This window comes from Oxyura jamaicensis, chromosome 19 (genome assembly GCF_011077185.1).
Source record: "Oxyura jamaicensis isolate SHBP4307 breed ruddy duck chromosome 19, BPBGC_Ojam_1.0, whole genome shotgun sequence".
Taxonomy (NCBI): domain Eukaryota; kingdom Metazoa; phylum Chordata; class Aves; order Anseriformes; family Anatidae; genus Oxyura; species Oxyura jamaicensis.
The window spans coordinates 7,045,351-7,064,418 of record NC_048911.1 but is presented as its reverse complement, the minus strand read 5'-3'; the positions used below and the strand labels follow the sequence as shown (position 1 = coordinate 7,064,418).

The following is a 19,068-nucleotide window of genomic DNA, read 5'->3' as shown; positions in this document are numbered from 1 at the left end:
TCCCCTGTCGCCTGTGGCCGTGTGAAGAAAGAGGAGTTTAATTTCCCCAAATTTTATCAAATTTTATTAAAGAAGCGGTTCTGCCGCAAGAAACGTTATTGCAAAGATGAAATCTTGCTGCAGTCAAGTTTGCTGTAATCTCAGGCTTCATCCCAGTAAGACAGCTTTTATTTTTATTTTTTTTCTTCCCCTTTTTCCTGTATTAAAATTGTGGGGCTTTTTTGTAACACATTTAGAAAATTTTTTTTAAAAAATGCTGATTAACAACCCCTTAGTTAAAATTGTTTCTAAAAAGTACTTTAAAGACAGTGAAGCTTGAAAAATTTTGCTCTGTCATTTATGAGCACTGTAGCTTGGTAGTCATAAACTCTTCCCTGCTTCTTTCTTTCTCATTGGAATTGAACAAAACAAAACAAAAGTTAAACAAGCTTTTAAATTTACTAAATATATTTATAACAACAAAATTGTCTCCTTTAATGTTTTTATTTCTCTTAGTAACACACAGCAGACCATTATAACAAACCAAAAAAAAAAAAAAAAAAAAAAGAAAGAAAAAAAAGAGCACCAGTTTATTAAATAAAAGCAGTCAAATACCAAACCCACTAGGGTTAGATGAGGAATTAGTGTTTCAGCTGAAGGCATGCTAGACTTTGCTGGTGAAAGCTGGAGCTTTTTTATTCTGTAGGCTCTTTGTCATCTCCATCAGTGACAAGCAGGTGTGCACCCAGTTGTACAGGTACTCGGCTGGAACTGAGCCCTGCTTCCACACCTCTGCTCTAGGTACACCTGAAACAAAGAAGAGCTGTAACTGCAACAGGCCAAGTCAAAACTGTGACTAGTGTTGCTACAGGACTGCATAGAGAAGGTCATCCCATCAGTGGAGTTTTCCCTAAGTCCACAAATTCCACCCTGGAAAATTGTGATGCTTTGAAATGGTGTATTATGATAGTGAATGGTCAAGCACATTAATGCTTCACTTTTATTATAATTTATTTTGCCTTGTGGTAGGTCCCCGGTTGTATAAAATGCTCTATTTAATGCTAAATATTTGATAATTAAAAATGTAGTGAAAAAAGTGCTTTTTTTCCAAGGTCAGATTTGATTTAAGAGTGATTATCCATTGAAACTCTTATGATATGCTGTTAGAGGTCACCGTACAGTCACCTGCAAAGGTTGCTCTGTGAGTAGAGCATAGGTTATTAGTGCTTTGTTACATATTACAGGGCACGTATATAGAACATATGGGTATTGTCCAACATACACCACGTGTGAACACTGATGTTCATTTAAAAGGAATTCCTATAACTGTGAATCATACTGGTATTCACACCGTTCATCTCACACTACTGTCTCACACTAAGTTCCATCCTGGGAAACAAGTCTTTTGTAGCACACAACAGTTGTTTGCCAAAGCTGTACCCTTTCTAGTTAAATCTAGGTTCTTAAGTGAAGTAGGACTGGATGCTTTAGGCCTGCTTCATTCTCTCTCATATTAGTTTAATATATATGAGGAAAACACACAAAAAGAAACGCTGACTGCATTAGGTGTTCACTGTTCATCAAGAGGCTGAACACTGTCGGTAAGTATCTCCAGCTAAATTAGTAAGTCTCATCCATGCTTTATTTTAACAGGCCTCAGTCTGGCATTAAATCAAGTGAAAGACATCAACAGGAACAGCAGTCATTTCTTCTGCAGAGATATTACAAATAGTAACATCCTCTTGACTGCTCTGGTACACAGAACAGGTTACTTGCCAAAAAAGTCACCATTCTTAGCATGTTATTGCAGGTTCACAATGAGATCACCTGTTCTGGTAGATTTCAAAGCTGATTTGCTCCCCTTTCCTTAGGCAGTGAATTTTGATAATAAATTTAACAGGTTGATTTTTATTGACCAAAAAAGACTGCAAATATTTAGCCCCCCTTATCTGCTGTTTAATATACTGGGAAATCAAAGTTAGTTTCAGAAATAAAGACTTTAAAAGCATGAAGCTGAATGCTGCAACTGACAGAGTTTCATTACTGAGCTGTGTCTGGTAATCTCACAATTACTTTATGGTATTTACCACCAATACAGTCCAGCAGCAGCTCTCCTTGAACTTGCACAGATGAAGCAGTTGGATCAAAGCAATAAATCTCCTGAATCAAATTGTCATCAAGATTCTGCAATGCAGAGAACAGTCAGATGGCAGTGAAAAACTTAAGAGAGAGTTACAGAACTAAAGAAGGTTAACTCAAGTATATAGGAAATCTAGAAATGGTAAGTAAAAAAGTGGAGATTGAAAGGAAGATGTCTGCAAGGATGGAGAAACTGAAAAGTAAAAATACAGGAAGGTGAGTGAGTACCTGAGAAACAAAGGAGCACACAGTCTTTCAGATATTCTTAATTTGGAGGATATCCTTCCAATGTTTTAAAAATAATTACAAATCATACTCCTCATTTTGCATTTAGTATATATAGACATTTACTGTATATAACATCTCCCTATCACTGTCTTAATGACTGTAATCACTCCAAATTCAACCATCCAATTCTGTTACGTTTCCAGATCTGCAACTGTATTTACAATGTGATTTTTAAATAGTTCTGTCTGGTCGTTGCTTTTACATGAACGTATCTCCAGTGCCCAATTATCTGTTCCCCGTTCTCTTCTAAACAAATTTGGTTTATTAAACTGGACAGCCCCTTTCATGCAATATGCATGGAATCATTTCACTACCAATTCACCCTTGGCAAATTCCACTGTATCTTCTTAGTGAAAGAGTAAGAGAAAAAAATGGCTCACCAGCATACACTGACTCCAGCTCTCAATCTTCTCTGAGCCCTTCCACTTTGGATTGAAAAGCAACAGCACAGCCTTAACTATGTTATGTACAAGTGCTGGTGGTTCTTCAAAGCTCTTTATTTCAGCAAAGCTCTCAGCATTGAGTTTCTGGACACACTCACGTAGGTCCTGCAGCATGAACCGGTGGAAAAGAATTCCTGCATGCCTCAAATTCATGTATTCTGCCTCTGGAATGAAAAACCAACTTTTCAAGAAGTTGATCAGAAACATATGCTACTCAAGACTTATTTTGTTGAGCAAAAGGCTCTGCACTCTATATGATTAACTTTTTTTTTCCTCCTTGACTAAGTGATTAATTTGCAGACAGCCTAAGTATCCTATGAAACATTTCAAAATGGGTATGTGCTTGAGAAGGAGACAAAACTTGCTGTAATCTAAGTGTGGTATGTTGAGACTGCTAAACATCCTAAGGGGATTAGATAGATGCCGTAAATGTTAGTATGCTCCTGGGGGAACTGGAGCCACTGAGGGAGTAATTAACACAACCTCCTCGGGGAGAGATAGTGGCTCATTCTGGTTCCAGAGTCCGGACAAAGAGAAAACAAATGGTATCAAGATTGCACCCTGGCCTGGGGACCTGACATGGGCACCCTGACTTCCAAGCAGGTTTGGCACGGTGCTTGCCTCGGTCCAGGTGAAGGGTCTAGGCATGCACTTAATTCTGGAACTTTGACACTAAAACTCCCTTAATCTTAGGTGGGGCAGTTCTGCGTAGAACGTGATTGATCCCTGAAGGCAACAAAGCACCTTTGATTTTAGTGGGACTTGGGCACAAAAGTATCCTGTGAACCAGAGCCAAAATCTAAACATTCTATTTAACTGTACTCTGCTCAGCACGTGGACTTGCTCACAAGTAGTTCATGTGTACCAAAGCTTTGTATTTGTCTTTCTACACTTGTATGAATGATACTTCAGATGTGGTTTAACCGAGATTCCTATTTCTACTCCTAAAAATGTATCCTGGTGTGCACAATACCTAGTACATAGGTTGCTTTTGTTTCCTCTGAAGGTATCTTCAGTATCTCACAGCAGGCGGCTTGGGCCGTCTTCAACATTTTCTGCAGGTCTTTATGTTCATGAGGAGGTAATTTCTGGTGGTGTCCGATGCTGATATCAAATAACCCAAGAGCTTGTCTCGATAGGTCACGGAGAGGTACTGCAATGTGGTATTCTCCACAGACAGAAGTGCGAACGACTTCTGAAGTGTCTATGCACTTAAACAGGTAATCTCTGAAATGAGAGTAAAGAGAGGAAAATGTCCTAAGCTTTACCATTCCAGTCTCTTTTGGTACTTTATTTAGCATATTTTAGTTAAAGACCATTGATCTCGTGTCGTTAAAACAAAGGTATTACATTATAATCACTGTTTATTCCTTGAACTGAAATATGAACGTATTTCAGTATCATTCAGACCACTTACAGACAGGAGAAAATAGTGTTTTGGAACACAACATTGCTTACCCAAGGCAATTGCTGAAAATCATAAGAATTTAACAGACCCACACAAGTTTGTATTCTTGCTTTAAAAACAGATTCCCATTATAACCATGTTGACATTTGTTCTATAGTTTTATAAAAAGAAAAAGAAAATGTGCTGGAACAGCAAATAACTATTCAACCAACTTTGATGACAAGGATGATATACTTAAAAGAAAAGTCTGTGAGGATCTTGGCAGTTGAAGGAAACAGATAGTTGAAGGAAATGAGACACGTAGCCAGGAAAAAAAAAAGACAGATTACTGTAAAGAGCGAAATGCTTCACTACACGCTCTGATCCTGCAAACCCTTCGCAACAGATGCAGAGCTTGCTTGGCAGCTCATCTGGTAAGCATTAAGTTGGAAGTTAAGTTTTCGCAGGCCTAAAATTAAAGAGAAAATTCACCTTACCCCTTCATAATTCAGTATCACATGCATCTACAACAGAAGCCTCAACAGTGAGACAACTACAGAGAGACAGTCTTGTAGGGTTGCATTACAATGCGCCGTACACAATGTATATCATGCAGACCAGAGGTAACTGGCTAGATTGCAGGTTCTAGAGCCTACCTTAAAAGGTTTTCTTTTCTGAGGAAAAGAACAGCAGCAGTATGGATTTCTTTTTGTCCTGTATTATCTGTAGTAATCATTTTACGTAGAGCATAGTCACATGTCTGTTAGAGAGAAAAGGGACATTGAGCTGCATTCTGGAAAAGAACAGCCATTTTGAAGCTTGGAGAGGTAGAAAAGTGTTTATTTCTCAAAGAAAAACTCCCATGTACATTCAAGTGAAATGGGATGGTTTAAAGACATCTCCCAACAATGTCTGGTTTTATTCCCAAAGTGTGTTGCTCAAGATGCATGAAGAATGTGCCCTGGACCTCCCTCAGACTGACTATTTAATCCATCCCCAGGCTCTACAATGAGGAACACCCAGAGGCCAGTGAAGAGGTTTCCCTTCTTTTTCATGTCCTATTACAGCCCTCTTTCTTACATTATGTTTGTGTCACCGTGCCCTGAAACATGAAAAGCACAGAGGGGAGCAAACGACCTGGCTATCAGGCAGTTAACAAGGGGACAGTGCAGAGCCTGGAATGACAACAGAAGGCTGCCAGCATAAACTATACTTATCAGAGGAAACAGATGAATTATGGCTTCAGCTGATGTCATACAGACTTTGTGGTGGCACGGGATCAGTTCTTAATATTGCATACACTTTTCTTCTCCTTAACTTGACTTGTGGACTGACAAGGTTCCCAGGGTTTGAGTGCCTGCTGAACAACTGGACTATGATCTGCAGGGACGTGGGCAGCCTTTACAAGCTTGTTAACTGGGAGCAGCCATTTCCTGAGTCAAATTTAAGTCTTGGCTGCTGACATCAGTTCAGAATGAAGAATACATTAGCTAGGGCGTTCTTTTTTTCCACACCACAATTTTAACATGCACAGTATCTCCACAGAAGAGCAGCTCCCATTGTGGAGGTTCCAAAAAGCTGAGCTTTAGCAGGCATTGCAGGTTAATCTACACCTGGATGGATGGATGGATGGATGGATGGATGGATGGATGGATGGGTGTGGGGTTTGCTCTGTTGGTTGCTATGCACCTGTGAGAACTGAAGTAGGAGAATATTTCCTTGTCTGATGGAGAAAGGAGATATGCTAGCAGTGCTTCTGAATTGTTTTACATGAAAGGCTGAAAAGAACAAAGAGTGGCCTCCTTTACAGAGGGAACCTTTTGATGCACGGGCAGGCACAAGAATCTCAGGCAGCCTTCAGTTTTGACAACACAAGCACTGGGAAATCATACACAGCTAGAAATAGCATGTCCCCCCACTAAAGCAGTCCTGTCAGCCCTGCATGCCTGCAATTAACATAATTGCATAATCAGTAAGCTACATACCTGATCTTTGCCAGGCTCCACCAGGTATGTAATAACAGTGTGGATGCTGGGCACTCTGGGATACAACCAGTCCAGCGCAGTGAGGGCCATTTGCAGAACGTTTTCCAGTGTGCACACATGATGGTAGGCTTTGCTGAATGCAAGGGAAACTCCCTGTGAAAGCAGAATGCTCCAAATGAGCCAGTCCATTGTATATGATTTGGGGAGAAAGCTGGGGAAACATTCATGTGGCAAACTGAAGCAAAATGGTCGAATAAGTTACTTTAATTGCAACTTGTAAAGGTGAAAAGTGACGGTGATATCTCCCTTATTAAGTAAGGCCTTAAGACTCCAGAGCACCCAGGTCACAGATGAGTACTACACTATGCAAAATTGGTTTTAGTGATGATTGATAGTCAAATACACTGATAATGTTGGTTTGCTGCGCTCCCTGCTGCCCAGATGATGCATACACAATGAGGCTGATTCTAAAGAGCACTGCACACCAGCATCTCAAAGAAATACGGAGTGCTGTTGCTTACAGTTAATCCACCATGTAAAAGCTGGGGTTTCACGCCACTTTTAGAAACAAACACAAATATGAGGTTTAGAGCTTCAGTAACTAAAAGCTACTATCTTTGGGCTTTGCATGAATCTGCAAATGATTTACTAGTCAGGTCTGCAGGAGAAGTTTAAATAAATTACTGATGAGGTGATACCTGATAATCAATGACAAATAAGATGCTAATCAGTAAGATTTTGACAAGCTGCTCTGCTCACACCAGTTTTATCTCATACAGTAAACTCACATCAGTTCTTTTCTGATTTGACATCTTACATCTATGCAGAGCAAATCTAAAAAATTCAAATGGTCCCTACCCAGTTTTTTGAAGTGCAAGCTACAAATTGCTTTCTGGTAGTGCCCACCTGGCAGAAACTGATCTCATGGGTCAGAAAGATGGTTTTCTCACGCTGGTCCCGAAGAGTATCAAGTCCTAGAATGCCAAAGACCCTCCAGTGAGCATCTTGTAATGGCAGTACCAGAAGTGAACCTCTTCTCTCCTCAACTGGACGGTCACAGTTCCAGAAGTGGATATTTCCGTGGAGCTGAACTCTTGGAACATGGATTGGTTTTCCCTCTTCGACAGCTGCAAAGCTGAAAAATAAACATATGAGCAGGTTTGTTATGAGTAGCAGAAAACCATTAGCAAAACAATAAATACTGCAGCTTTGAACTCTCCCTGCTTTTAGGCATCAGAGAAGGAAGGTTTTAGCTCCTTAGTCCAACCACACCTAGAAATACCGCATTTACCACTTGCATCCCAAAGACAGTGGTAATAAATAAGGCACTTTTTATCCTCAAGACACTGTAAAAACACTAACTAATGAATGTAATGAAAAGGAATTCAGGAGGGAACAGCTGTTACATTTTGTAGGTCAGAAGAAGCAATATTTAAAGAAATATGTTTTATGGAAATAAGATGTAAAGAGGCATGAAGGCTGTTTTTACTGTAAACGTTAAGGAAGGGAAGGCATTTTCTCAAAAAATATCCAGTGGATGTAACTGCTGTAAGGACATTAATTTTAAAAGCAGAAAATGTAGGCCCAATACAAGACATTTGCTAAGGGATGAGATTTATTAGACTGTGAGCTAATCTCCCCAAGGAAAGGAGCAAAATCCCAAACAGAGCAGTTCTAAGTAGAGCATGCAAAGTATAAGGGTATATGTACGATAACACAACATCCACAATGGTCCCTGAGGGAAGTTCCTCTCTGGAGTACTACCAACCTCTGTTTTCAGTGCACCCCAAACCACTTCCAGGTACCCCTGCATTCCAGACACTTTTGAGAAGAAGGAACAGTTATTTGCAGCTTTTCTTACCTTACTCCTTTCATGTCTTTGTACAGAATCTGGTTGAGAACATATGGAGCATCATCTGCGGTACACGCCACATAGTGTAAGAGAATCTGTCCCCGCTCTGGTGAGAGCTGGTTCTCTTCCAAAAGGGCAATATATGCACTGATCTTCTTGTTGTCCCCATGGGCTTCTGCATCCTAGCAACCAAATGGTTCCCATTACATTATGTACATTAGCCACTGGCCATTACGCTTATTTCATGTACTCATCACTCGTCTCACATGCTGACGTGCTCTTCTGGGTCACTGATTTTGTATGTCAGGCACCAACTGTGTGGCTTATACATGTGCATGCCTTGATTGTGTCTGACTGGCATGCTCTGTTACAAGCAAAACCACTTCGTATTTGGATTGTTAGAGAAAATGGATTTCTTTTTTTTTTTTTTTTTTCCTGCTGCTAAGAGGGAGCAGTTTATCTTAAACTAAAAGCTAATTATAAATTGGGCCTAAGCAACACTGCTGTGATTTTAATCTCCAACAGGAGATTCCTTTGGAACAATCAAACAGGTGCCAGAGTTACTACATTTACAGATCTAGACAATTTTGTAACAACATTTGAGCCACTATGAAGGAAGTGTGTCTGTGGGGAATACTTTAATGTTCAGGACAAACATCCAAACTTGCATCTGCAAGTTAAACATGAAATTATTTCCACTACAAATTAACTATCTGCATCCCAAACTGAGTCTGGTGTGTTTAACTCCAGAAACTCCAGAACTGTGGATGGATTTCCAAATTTGATCCTAGTCAGCCCTTTAAAATTTGAGATGTAATTATCCATGAAAGGCATTCTGTGTCGGCAGAGCATGAACAAGAGTTCTTGTATCACAGATCTGACCTGTGACTCTTTCTGTGTATAACCATTGGCTCTCCTGAACATCAGCTAAGAGCAGAAAGCACAAAGAGAAGAGCCTTAGGCCAGCTTCTCATGCTACCTGTGAGTTCCACTCGAAGCACCAGGGTTTGAAGTCAGTGGCACAATCCTTACACAAAAGACTCTCACACTCCCTGGGATGCACACCTGGGAGAGGGCCTTAAACACTGCTTTGTAAACGGGTTCCATGCTTGCTCCGCTTGTCTCAGCTGCTTGCTGGATGTTGTGCAGCCATTTCCTCCTGGTCAAGCTTTGCAGGCACTCCATCCAGCTTCGTTCCACGCTTGTAGTCAAAAATTCCACAAGGTTATCAATAACTTCATCTTCATCCCCAGTGAACTCAGAAGCCACTAACTCAAGGAAAGTCTGGAATGCCTTTGGGGAGAGCTTCTCCACTCTGCAAGACTGTGGGTAACGTGAGCTGAAGCGGCTTTTTGCTAACAGAAGAAACAGAAAATAAGACAGGGACAATCCGTGTGAATAATATGTTTTGCATTTCCTGTGCAATCTATGAATCAAGCCTTGAACTGGTTCTGGGTGAAGTGCTTCAGCCTAGCCCGTCATTCTGGGTTTCTTCCAGCTATCGCCTACAAGTAGGTTGTCATCATGAGAGGTAACCTCCAGCTTCAGGACTGGCTGCACCTTTTCCTTTAGATGCCTGCATTCTCACCTACTGAGAAAGAAACCCACACTACATTGCACCTTTGCCCCTTTTGCACCTCTACCACATACCTAAACGATGAAGGTCAATGAAAAATAGGAACAATCAGAGGTATCTGCGCATCAGAACCAAATTTCATGGACACGTGGGGTTCTGGTGGGACTGGGGTGCAGGTAGGCTTGCTGCAAACAGTAACGGTAGGTGAGACCTTACAGGAAAATTACTCACCTCTCCCATTAAAAATGTGAAGGGCAGATTTTACAGATGATTTCACAGATCACTCATATACCCAGATTTTCTATTACATACCATGCTTTCAGTCATTATATTTTTCTTTTGAGGCCTTCCAAAGTAACTATCAGTCATTCTTAATTACCCTTCTTTAGGTGACTTTGATGAATTATTGAAATAACACTTGTATTGTGCTAAAACTTATAAATGAAGATCAAAGGAAATTAAAGCTTCATTGAAGTCATGCAGAGGATGGGACAACAGTGCTCTGGAGTCACCTGCACTGCACCAGCAGATGTAGGTGTAGTGCAAAAGAACAAGAGCAATCTTCCTGGGTTTAGAAGAACAAATTAGCATGAAAAACGCCTGAACAAAGAAGAGCTGCTGCCTATTAGCTGCCAGGGATTGAAGGAATAAAGATCACCATGTGGAGGCTGCTTTTTCCTATCTCGTTCAAGGCTGAGGAGCGTAGCCTTGCCCTGTCCCCTTCCTCTCATCCCAGAGATGGCAGCTGAGCTGGTCCAAATACGGGCCAACAATCTGCAGTAGATATCCTGCAGAGTTTTTGCTTGGAGGAGGAGGAATGCAACAAGGGTCAAATTCGAAAGAATCACTTTCCTCTACCTACTTTCTCGAGTTCACAAATTCCCAGTTTGCTCAGAGGTCCTAAGACAAATGGATCTTCTCCTAGCCTTGTAATCCTAACCAACTGAGCATGAAAGAGTAAATTTACCACATCAGTTTCTATTTAAGCATTAGTTAAATCAAAATGAGATTTTCTGAAGCGTTCAACCCCTGTCCAAGCTGTTCCAAGACCCAATTTTACTCTTCCCCGTGCTACGGCTCCAGACTCACGGGGGTGCTCTTGCACAACCTTTCAGAGCTGCAGGGTGCCTCCTTGCCTCGGAAACCTGGGGTTCACTGGGTGCTCTGCCCACAGCCGTGCTTGTCTGCTCACGCTCCGGGCAGTGCCTCTCCTCAGCACCGCAGTGACTAACGCTTTCATCATTTGTTCTGCATCCTGATTTCAAATCCTGTTGGACCCGAAGAAGTAAAGAAAGCGACAGATAGCAGCTATTCATCACGCCACACCCTACTAGCAAACTAACCAAGCGAAGATACCCAGGTAGAAGAAGCGTGAAGTTTGCTGTTAGGCAGGGAGCATTTTGCGATCAATACGTACAATGGTCTATAAAGACCAGAGCAGTAGAAAATGCTTTGATTAATGATGCACAAGAACAGGCAGGAAGCTACCCTGGCTGCCTCTCAGCGCACTGATGACACCGACGTTTATGGGGGCTGAGAGCCTCCTCCCTCCTCTGCAGAAGCCAGTGGGCATTTTATCACTAGTTTTACCTATAACAGTAGCGAATACTAACAGGCCTCAGTCATGGTGGGGCTGATTGTTAATGCTGTCTATCCTGCCCATCATCTAAAGAATATTCAGTATTTCTTCATGTAATTTTTTTTTCTGACAAAACTAGGATGAAGAATTTTTTGATGGTATAAAAATGTTTGGATTTTGACCTTCACTTTCTCCTCTCTTTGAAGAAAGAGATGAAGAAAGACACATGCAGCTGAGCATGACATGATCAGTTTTTCTTTACTGAGCCACGGCATAATGAATTATTTTTCCCATAATATCTGTAACATTACACTTTCCACTTACAAGGAAAATCAAACAATTCTACCCACTTTTCAGTCTGTGCTTTCATCCAGGAAAGTGCAATGTCTGTGAGCCTTGCCTCCAGTCTGGCTTGTTCCATGATGTTGAGATTATGTTGAAGCTACTAGAAATAGTTTTATGTTGCTTGTAGGTGGTATTGATTTTGCTATACTATCTTTCTATTTATTTGTCCTTTAGTTTACAAGCCTTTCAAAGAAGGGACTATGTCCTTCCATATTTCTGTAGCATGTTCTGGCACACTTTGAATACAGCAGAGCTGTCAACTGACAGTTTCTTCTGTGGCTGTGCAGCCTGGGGACAACTAACTGCAGCATGCTGGTGCACTCCCCATCCCACCAGCTGCCTCAAATGAGCTAAAGAATAGAATTTGTTGGTTGCCAAAATGAGCCATTTTCGGTAATGCGTGGCAGAGTGAGCCACATGCAGATGTTCATGCAGATGAATAAACCTGTCCTCTCCACCCCAGCACACATACAGACATGTTCTTAATTGCTAATACAGTATTTCAGAGCACCTGATGCCCACATGTTAATATGTATGAGGCTGCCAGACAGGTCCAGGTGAACTTGCTGCACTTCTGTCTGACCCAAGCCTATTCTGCCAAGGACCAAAATTGCTAAGTTTATGCAGAGAAATGAACCAATAGTGAAGTGAGACTCAAAGCTGCTATCTAATTCATGAGAGCTGTGCAACACTGTGGGATTACTAAAGGTCACCTGAGTCCCATAAAGGAAGCTGGTGTTCTCTGCTATGAGATACACGCTGTAGTAAAATGTAGCCGGATAACACAGGCTAGATTAAAAGTGTGAAACCTGTTCTCAGGCTTTAGTATTTTTTTTCAGTGCCATATCAGAAGTAGATATTGCACGTTACAGCTGAAATAATTTTTCAACACATCACTATGTCATGAAAGCACTGGGCTTCTCTCTGACTAGGAATTGCTCTCTCTGGAGCGTCTTGCAGTGGAGGAGGGGGTGGAGCTCTGTATTAACAAGTAGGTCAGGATAACTGTTCCTTTTCATTTTGTACATCATGCCTTGTATGCTTATGACTGCTTGCAAAAACAAAAAAATACTGGTGCTCGCCAACAACTTCATTAGCACTGTCCTTGAATGGTTTAAGGCCCACTGTGTTAACAGTGTCCTTCTCTCGGAGCAGAGCTGTTTCCTTACCCTTCCTCAAAGCCTCTTTTTCCATTCCTTCCTTGAACGTGCTTAGAACAGCATCCACCTCTTTCAGGTCCAGAAACCCAGATGCATTCATGTCCCACTTTTCAAAAAGTGCTTCCAAAAGTAGTTTTCGTTGGGCCAAGCGAGAGGTGTGGCAAACCTACAACAGAGAAAGAGCTGGACTTTGAGAACTCCTGGACACCGAGGCTCGATGTCTACACAGATGTGGAGACTGCACTAGTAGGCTGATCACAGCCGCTGTGGGCCAGGCTAAGGCTATGTAAATACATAGCTCAGACCTGGAGATGAATCAGTAAACCTGGGAGATATTTGGAAACACTAAACACCACCGACAATTTTATCAGGCAGAATCAGCTCTGCAGAGGGCATTTCCCAGCAACTGAATGAAACCCATGATGGATCTGAGGCGAGATCAACTCAGGTAAGTGGAAGTTTCCCAGAATACAAATGTCTTCACAGCAAGAACTAACCAGAGGCTTGTTAGTAATACCCAAAGATTTCACAGTTTTTATTTCCATACATCACTTTTGCTGGCACTGCCCTGAAGTGTGTGGGCTCCGAGGAAACCCATGTGCAAGTTGTCCTTTAAAACCAGTCTCTGCACAGCATTCAGTGATAAATGGCTAGGAGTGGAATTGTCTCAAAGGCCAAAATACTGGCAGTGTGCTGTGTTGAGCATGAGGACAGCAGAGCCGTCAGATCCAATATCTCATCCAAATTAGGTCAGAAGTGCAGAGGGAAACTAGAAAGAGGTCTGAGGAAAGTGAAGCTAGAGAGGCTGCTATGGACAGACCCACCATGAAATACATTTACATATACACATTTTCTGAAGTGATACGAGCCAGCCTGACACTGTACATGAGACTGTTGCTGAAGGGGAATATATTTTTTCCAAACACATAGCAAGAACACCTCGTTCCTTAAACGCAAAGAAATGTGCACATTCGCATATACCCGTGCACATATGCACAAGCAGCATGTTGAAGGGTTGTTTTAAAGCCCTCCCCAAAACATCCACAACCTCATACGTACATGCCAGCATAGTAGGTCAGACATCAGGTTCTTGGCTATTATAAAGGTGAATAAGCAGAATGTTTTGAGTTCTTTCACGGTTAACTATCAACCTGCTGTCTCACTGGATCCAGACATAGAACAGACAGACAACCTCCTACAGGATGAGTCTGTCAGCACTGCTAGAGCTAAGGGCTAAGGATGGTGAATCCATAAGAAAACAAAGGGGCAGAATATCTCTAGGAGAAATACAGAATGCAAGGCTGCAAGTGAAAAGCTCTGCCAGCATGAGATTAAAAGCTGACTTTGTAATTGTCTCTAGTTGTTTGCTTGCTTGGTTTTTTATTTTGTTTGGACTTGGGATCAGCAAATCAATATTTACTTTTTCCAGTTGTTCAATTTTTGATTCTTCTGTCTGTTTGTATTCTCCTTTGATAAATTCAATAAGACTCTTCACAGTAGGCAGAGAAATGTCTTGACCAACAAATGTCTCCATGAGTTGAACAAATTGTGGCAGGTTGAGGCAGTTTTCATCAAAGGCACTCCTAACACGAGAAGTACAACGGTTCTCAATGTCTGCCATGATGGGACGTAAGTCTGAAAGGCAGAAAGCACAGCGTGTCGCAGGAAGCCAAATGCTGCCCTAAAGCCAGCCATGTGACAGTGGCAGTCCTGAATCCTGTGCTTCCTAGCCAGCAAAAGTATGGCTGAATACAGACTGATTCCATGCTGACTAATAATTTGTTTGGACTTTTTAATGTGCTCTCTTCAGATTTTTGTTTCAGTCTAGCATGGATACAATCATACAGTGAGGTCAAATCACTGAATACAGGTGAGCCGAAATTATTGTTATGGAGAAAGTTGGCTGTTGAGACTATGACTACACTGCCCTCTTATCTGGAAGCCAGCCTCAGGAATCAGTGTTTGTATTCTGGACAAAACTCAGCTCACAGCATGTCTACAGACCCTGCCAATCTCTATGTGCCAAGTGAAAATACAGTTTTGTAACCAAATACCTGCAAATCTGGTGTTCTCACAGATCCATTCCTCTGGAATTCTCTCTCCATAGCTGCTATACTTGAAGCTTAGGTCAGAGGTGAGAAGGTCACCTGAAGAGATAAAATAGAGCCTGTAATTATATAAGCTTTTTTAAAAAAGCATAAAATACAGCTTTATTAAAAGCTGTTAAATACATATACAAAAACTATAGTTTCTAAAGCAGGTAAAAAGATCAGACCTGAGTACTCACCTGACCATGGCAGTTCAAACTCCTGGCCAGCTTCAGTCTGAGAATCCTGTCCGTCTGAATAAGCTGGACCTGCAATTTTAAAGAGGAATCTTCTGTGAACCAGAGCTTAATAGTCTGACCAGCCTGCTGATTAATATACCACTGTCTCTGGAGCTACGCTTGTTATCAGTAGCTATTTACTGCCTGGAAACACTGTGTTCTGAAATTCACCTGGTGACTATTACATTTCTTAAGCCCAGCTACAAATATCCATCTTAACAAGAGCAATTAGATAGCTTATTTTCCAATGCAGATGCAGAATGATATTCAGAGTTCTTATTTCTATCTTTCTCTCAAAGAGCATCCTACCATTACCCCATCACTCCTGTGAGAACAGAGTGGGTATCTGCTCGTAAGACGGCAGTACTGCCTGCCCCAAACAGTGCAGGATGAGAGCATCCAGGGCCTGGCTGAGTGACAGGCTAGTGCTGTGCACTGGAAGTTAACCACAGAAGGCTGTAAGTTCTAGTGGGCTGTGCTATCAGCTTTACAGTCCCTTATGTAAGAAGTCTGTAATTAGGCTGCTCTGGCAAGGTAGACCCAGTTCTTGCAGTTTTAAACTGAGATGCAAGAGCATAGTAACAGAGCACTAGCAAGGAAGTTGGTCCCTGCAGCATGTTTAAGAAAGCACCTATCATGAAATCCACAGTTGCCCAACAACAGCCTTCCTAGAACAGGCCTTTGTATACACTTGAGAAGTATGATATTCCTTTGGAGACACAGTTAGGGATTAAAATAAAAGTTTCCGGCTGCACGATCCGATAATATATCTCCCTATGGGCAATCACATTCTAAAGATTATTAAAATAATTTAATATTCTTAGGCTCTTGTCTTGTTATGCTAGTATTACCGAGTGAAACAGAACGTAATTTCTCCTTATTACAAAAATTATGATGCTTCAGAAAGTCCCTACTCGAATTAAAGTGTCTGCTCAGTGCCTTGAATACAGTTCACCAGCACAGTGCCTCACCTGCTGTCCTGTGGGAGGAACACTGAAACCCCGACAGAAATCACCATACTGAAAAGATACCAAAGCTTTTAGTCTTGAAAGTACCAAAGCTTTTAGTCTTGTCTATTCAGAAATCACTCACATGATTGCACTGGTTTTGAGATGGATTAAAAACACACCTGAAGTTAAACCAATCAAAAGGCATATGTTTAAAAAGATTAAGGTCTGCCACAATAAAGGAGAACTCTTTACCTTTACCCTGGTCTTGCAGGTCCTCGTCTTGCAGTCTTGTCTCTGAGCTTGTCTGCTGTCCAAACTGGCCGCTGTGCAAACTGAGAAAACTCTCTTTCTTAGCAGCAGTTTCTTTCACAGCCTCTGCAACTGGAGCATCCTGTTTTGAAGCAATGACATCCATGTCTGCCACAGCTCTGTCTTCAGAGGTCACATTCATAGCTTCAGGTGTTGGTCCTGAAAGCGTGTTGATTGCATATGCAATCCATTTGTCCCCCTCCCCACTAACTTCCCTTCTAAGACTGGTTCTCTGCTCAATAAATGATATTTTTTTTCCCTATTTATTTCTGTAGCAGGCTCGCTACCCGGGCTAAATTCTTCGTCTGTCTGTTTTTCAGATCCAGGTTCATCTCTACTGAGATTATAATCATCAGAGGCTGATCCTAGCAAGGGTTCCTCCTGTCTGCACTTGCAGACTCAGTTTGTTTCTCAGTTTTGATGTGTCTTTACGGAAAATGGTTTTCTCAGTACGTATTGTATCTCCATTCAAATCACTATACTCAAAATCAGTGCTTTTCACCTAGATCAGTGCTTTTCACCTACATCAATTTTTTTTCACCACTGATACAGTTTCTTCACCTTCCTTTCTCACCTCAGCATCACTTGATTCTGCTGCTTGTTTTTCTTCCTTAGAAATTCCTTCAGTCTCAGCTTCACTCATGTCCATTTGCTCAAGAAGACCTTCACTGACACTAGTACTCATTTCATAACTGCCTTGGCTATTATCAGCTACGGGTTCACACGGTAAAATCTCTCTCTCGGAAATCTCTGCTTGAGACAAGACTAAATTTTCACTGAGCTCCTCACAGACTTCCTGGTCATGAAGGTCTCCCCATAAATCTGCAAGCTCAATCTCCTGCAGCTCAATTATTGGCCCTAATATAGAAAAATAATAATAATAATAATGAAATTAAAAAAAAAAAAAAAATTACAAGAAAGTACCTGCTGCAAACATGCATCCCAGAAAAACAAAACTTCAGAATGGTATCTTTGCCTGCAGAGTACTGCTCTTTATTGTCTATTACACCTTGTTTATTTTGAAATAGTTTTCATAATTCTCCACACTAAAAAGGAAAGCTGTAATTTGCCTTACATTTGATCCCAGCAATTAATTAATAACCAATATCTTAAAAGCACTTTACTTTCATGAAGATGATTCTCTGCGCTTTTTCTTTATTATTCCAAGTTCCAGAGAAATTTTAGTGTAATCAGGAAATTAACTTCTAACAATGCAGAGTAAAAAAGAATTATTTTGGGAAAGTATGACAGAATCTTGTAGGAAGGCAAGGTTTGGGATGCTGAAGTATTTCTGAACAGTTTGCAAATTATGGTGCATAGGTCACAGCATCCATTTAGGTCCACTTTGTCCATAAAACATATATTAAATTCATGTAACATAATGTTTTAACTGCAATTGGGACATCCCATATTCTTACATTGTCTCGGGTTACAGAATCTCTTCTTAGCACTCACGGGGCTTCTGTCATAGAATTCTTCCAGCAGGGCAAGTATCTTTTGTCTGTCTAAGAGACCAACCTAGACAAAAAGATTACAGTTACTGGTTCTGGATTTTTTTCTCTAGTTCTTGGGACTTGAATCAACCTTTGTAGCACTACAAAGGCACCACATATTAGCTAAGAATTACATGTGACTCAAAATTATCCATTCGCAGCACATCAGAACAGATTTCAAAGAAGTCAATTTATTCTGTAAGGACAAAATTTTCTTCTCTGGGCATAGCTAGGACTCCTCACGCATATTACTTTGCAAGCACATTCTCTTGAATATTCTTGACAAATAGCAGTTAGATGTTTGGGACTACATCTGCCAAATGAGTTCTGCATATAAAGATCAAAGAACCAACATTTCATACTATCAAGATAAGTATTGATTGCCTGACAGTACTATGGAAGGTTTTCACTTATTGTGGGCTGTGCTGTATTATGACAGTAGCTGCACATTGTGGTTTGGTTTTGTGCCCCATCATTTTCATTGAAGCATTATGTATGGGAAAATAATTAGTCCAAAAATCTAAGGTATTATTACAACTTCCCTGATTTCCTTTAAAAATTCATACACAGATGACCACAGAGGTGAGAGAGGCATCAGCAGTTCCGGTGCAGAGGCAAGCAGAGAGTTTATTAAATTCTTGTAGCTCAGTGTGAGTGTGTACAAACAATAAGACCAGGAAAAGACAATGAAATGGGTCATTTCCAATCAGGAAATTGTGAGCTTAAAAAGTAAAGCAAATCTAAATTATTGCAAGTTTTCCATTTTCCAATGAATTCCTGTTGTCATTATTTCAGTCCCATTTTCTTTGTAATCTCCCTCCCATTAATGGAATAAGGTAGTTCATTAAAGAACAGATTTACCTATTTGTGGCAAGTAGCTTTTCTTTTGTATTATTGATTTCCTTTTTCCTTTAGAGTAAAAACTGCAAAATGTAAAATTCACCACACTTTTAATTATGTGAAAACTCTTCCTGTCCTTAACTTGAAGAAATAACAGAAGTTTGCTGCTCTTTTCTGGAAATGAGCTCAAGATGACTGCGATGTTTATAATCCTAAACTGTAAGTAGTGGCATAAATATAAGGATCAGAGCACTTGAAAGCAATGAAGATACCCAGAATATACTGGTGAAGTGCCTCCCAAGTAGGCTAATGCTGAAAAGTAAGTAAATACAGCACATTTTCTATTACTATGACACCTTTCCTCCAAAGTGAATTGACAGATTTTTGCAAATTCTGAGGAGAGGAACAAAACCAAAA

The 19,068-nt window shown here is 40.8% G+C and overlaps 1 protein-coding gene across 1 annotated transcript in view; it reads right to left on the bottom strand.

Moving 5' to 3' along the window:
• Window positions 1-560: 560 nt before the first annotated feature.
• The window catches only part of EFCAB5 (EF-hand calcium binding domain 5), a 38,583-nt gene continuing 20,075 nt past the window's right edge, over window positions 561-19,068 (bottom strand). Inside the window, exons 9-22 of the mRNA XM_035343133.1 lie at window positions 16,262-16,400; window positions 15,021-15,089; window positions 14,788-14,880; window positions 14,154-14,368; window positions 12,743-12,899; window positions 9,139-9,428; window positions 8,083-8,255; window positions 7,128-7,356; window positions 6,222-6,374; window positions 4,893-4,996; window positions 3,823-4,076; window positions 2,787-3,013; window positions 2,067-2,163; window positions 561-786 (exon numbers count right to left, since the gene is read on the bottom strand). Of these exons, the coding sequence (XP_035199024.1) occupies window positions 644-786; window positions 2,067-2,163; window positions 2,787-3,013; window positions 3,823-4,076; window positions 4,893-4,996; window positions 6,222-6,374; window positions 7,128-7,356; window positions 8,083-8,255; window positions 9,139-9,428; window positions 12,743-12,899; window positions 14,154-14,368; window positions 14,788-14,880; window positions 15,021-15,089; window positions 16,262-16,400 (2,343 nt within the window). The 3' untranslated portion in view covers window positions 561-643. The remainder of the gene's footprint in view (window positions 787-2,066; window positions 2,164-2,786; window positions 3,014-3,822; window positions 4,077-4,892; window positions 4,997-6,221; window positions 6,375-7,127; window positions 7,357-8,082; window positions 8,256-9,138; window positions 9,429-12,742; window positions 12,900-14,153; window positions 14,369-14,787; window positions 14,881-15,020; window positions 15,090-16,261; window positions 16,401-19,068) is intronic.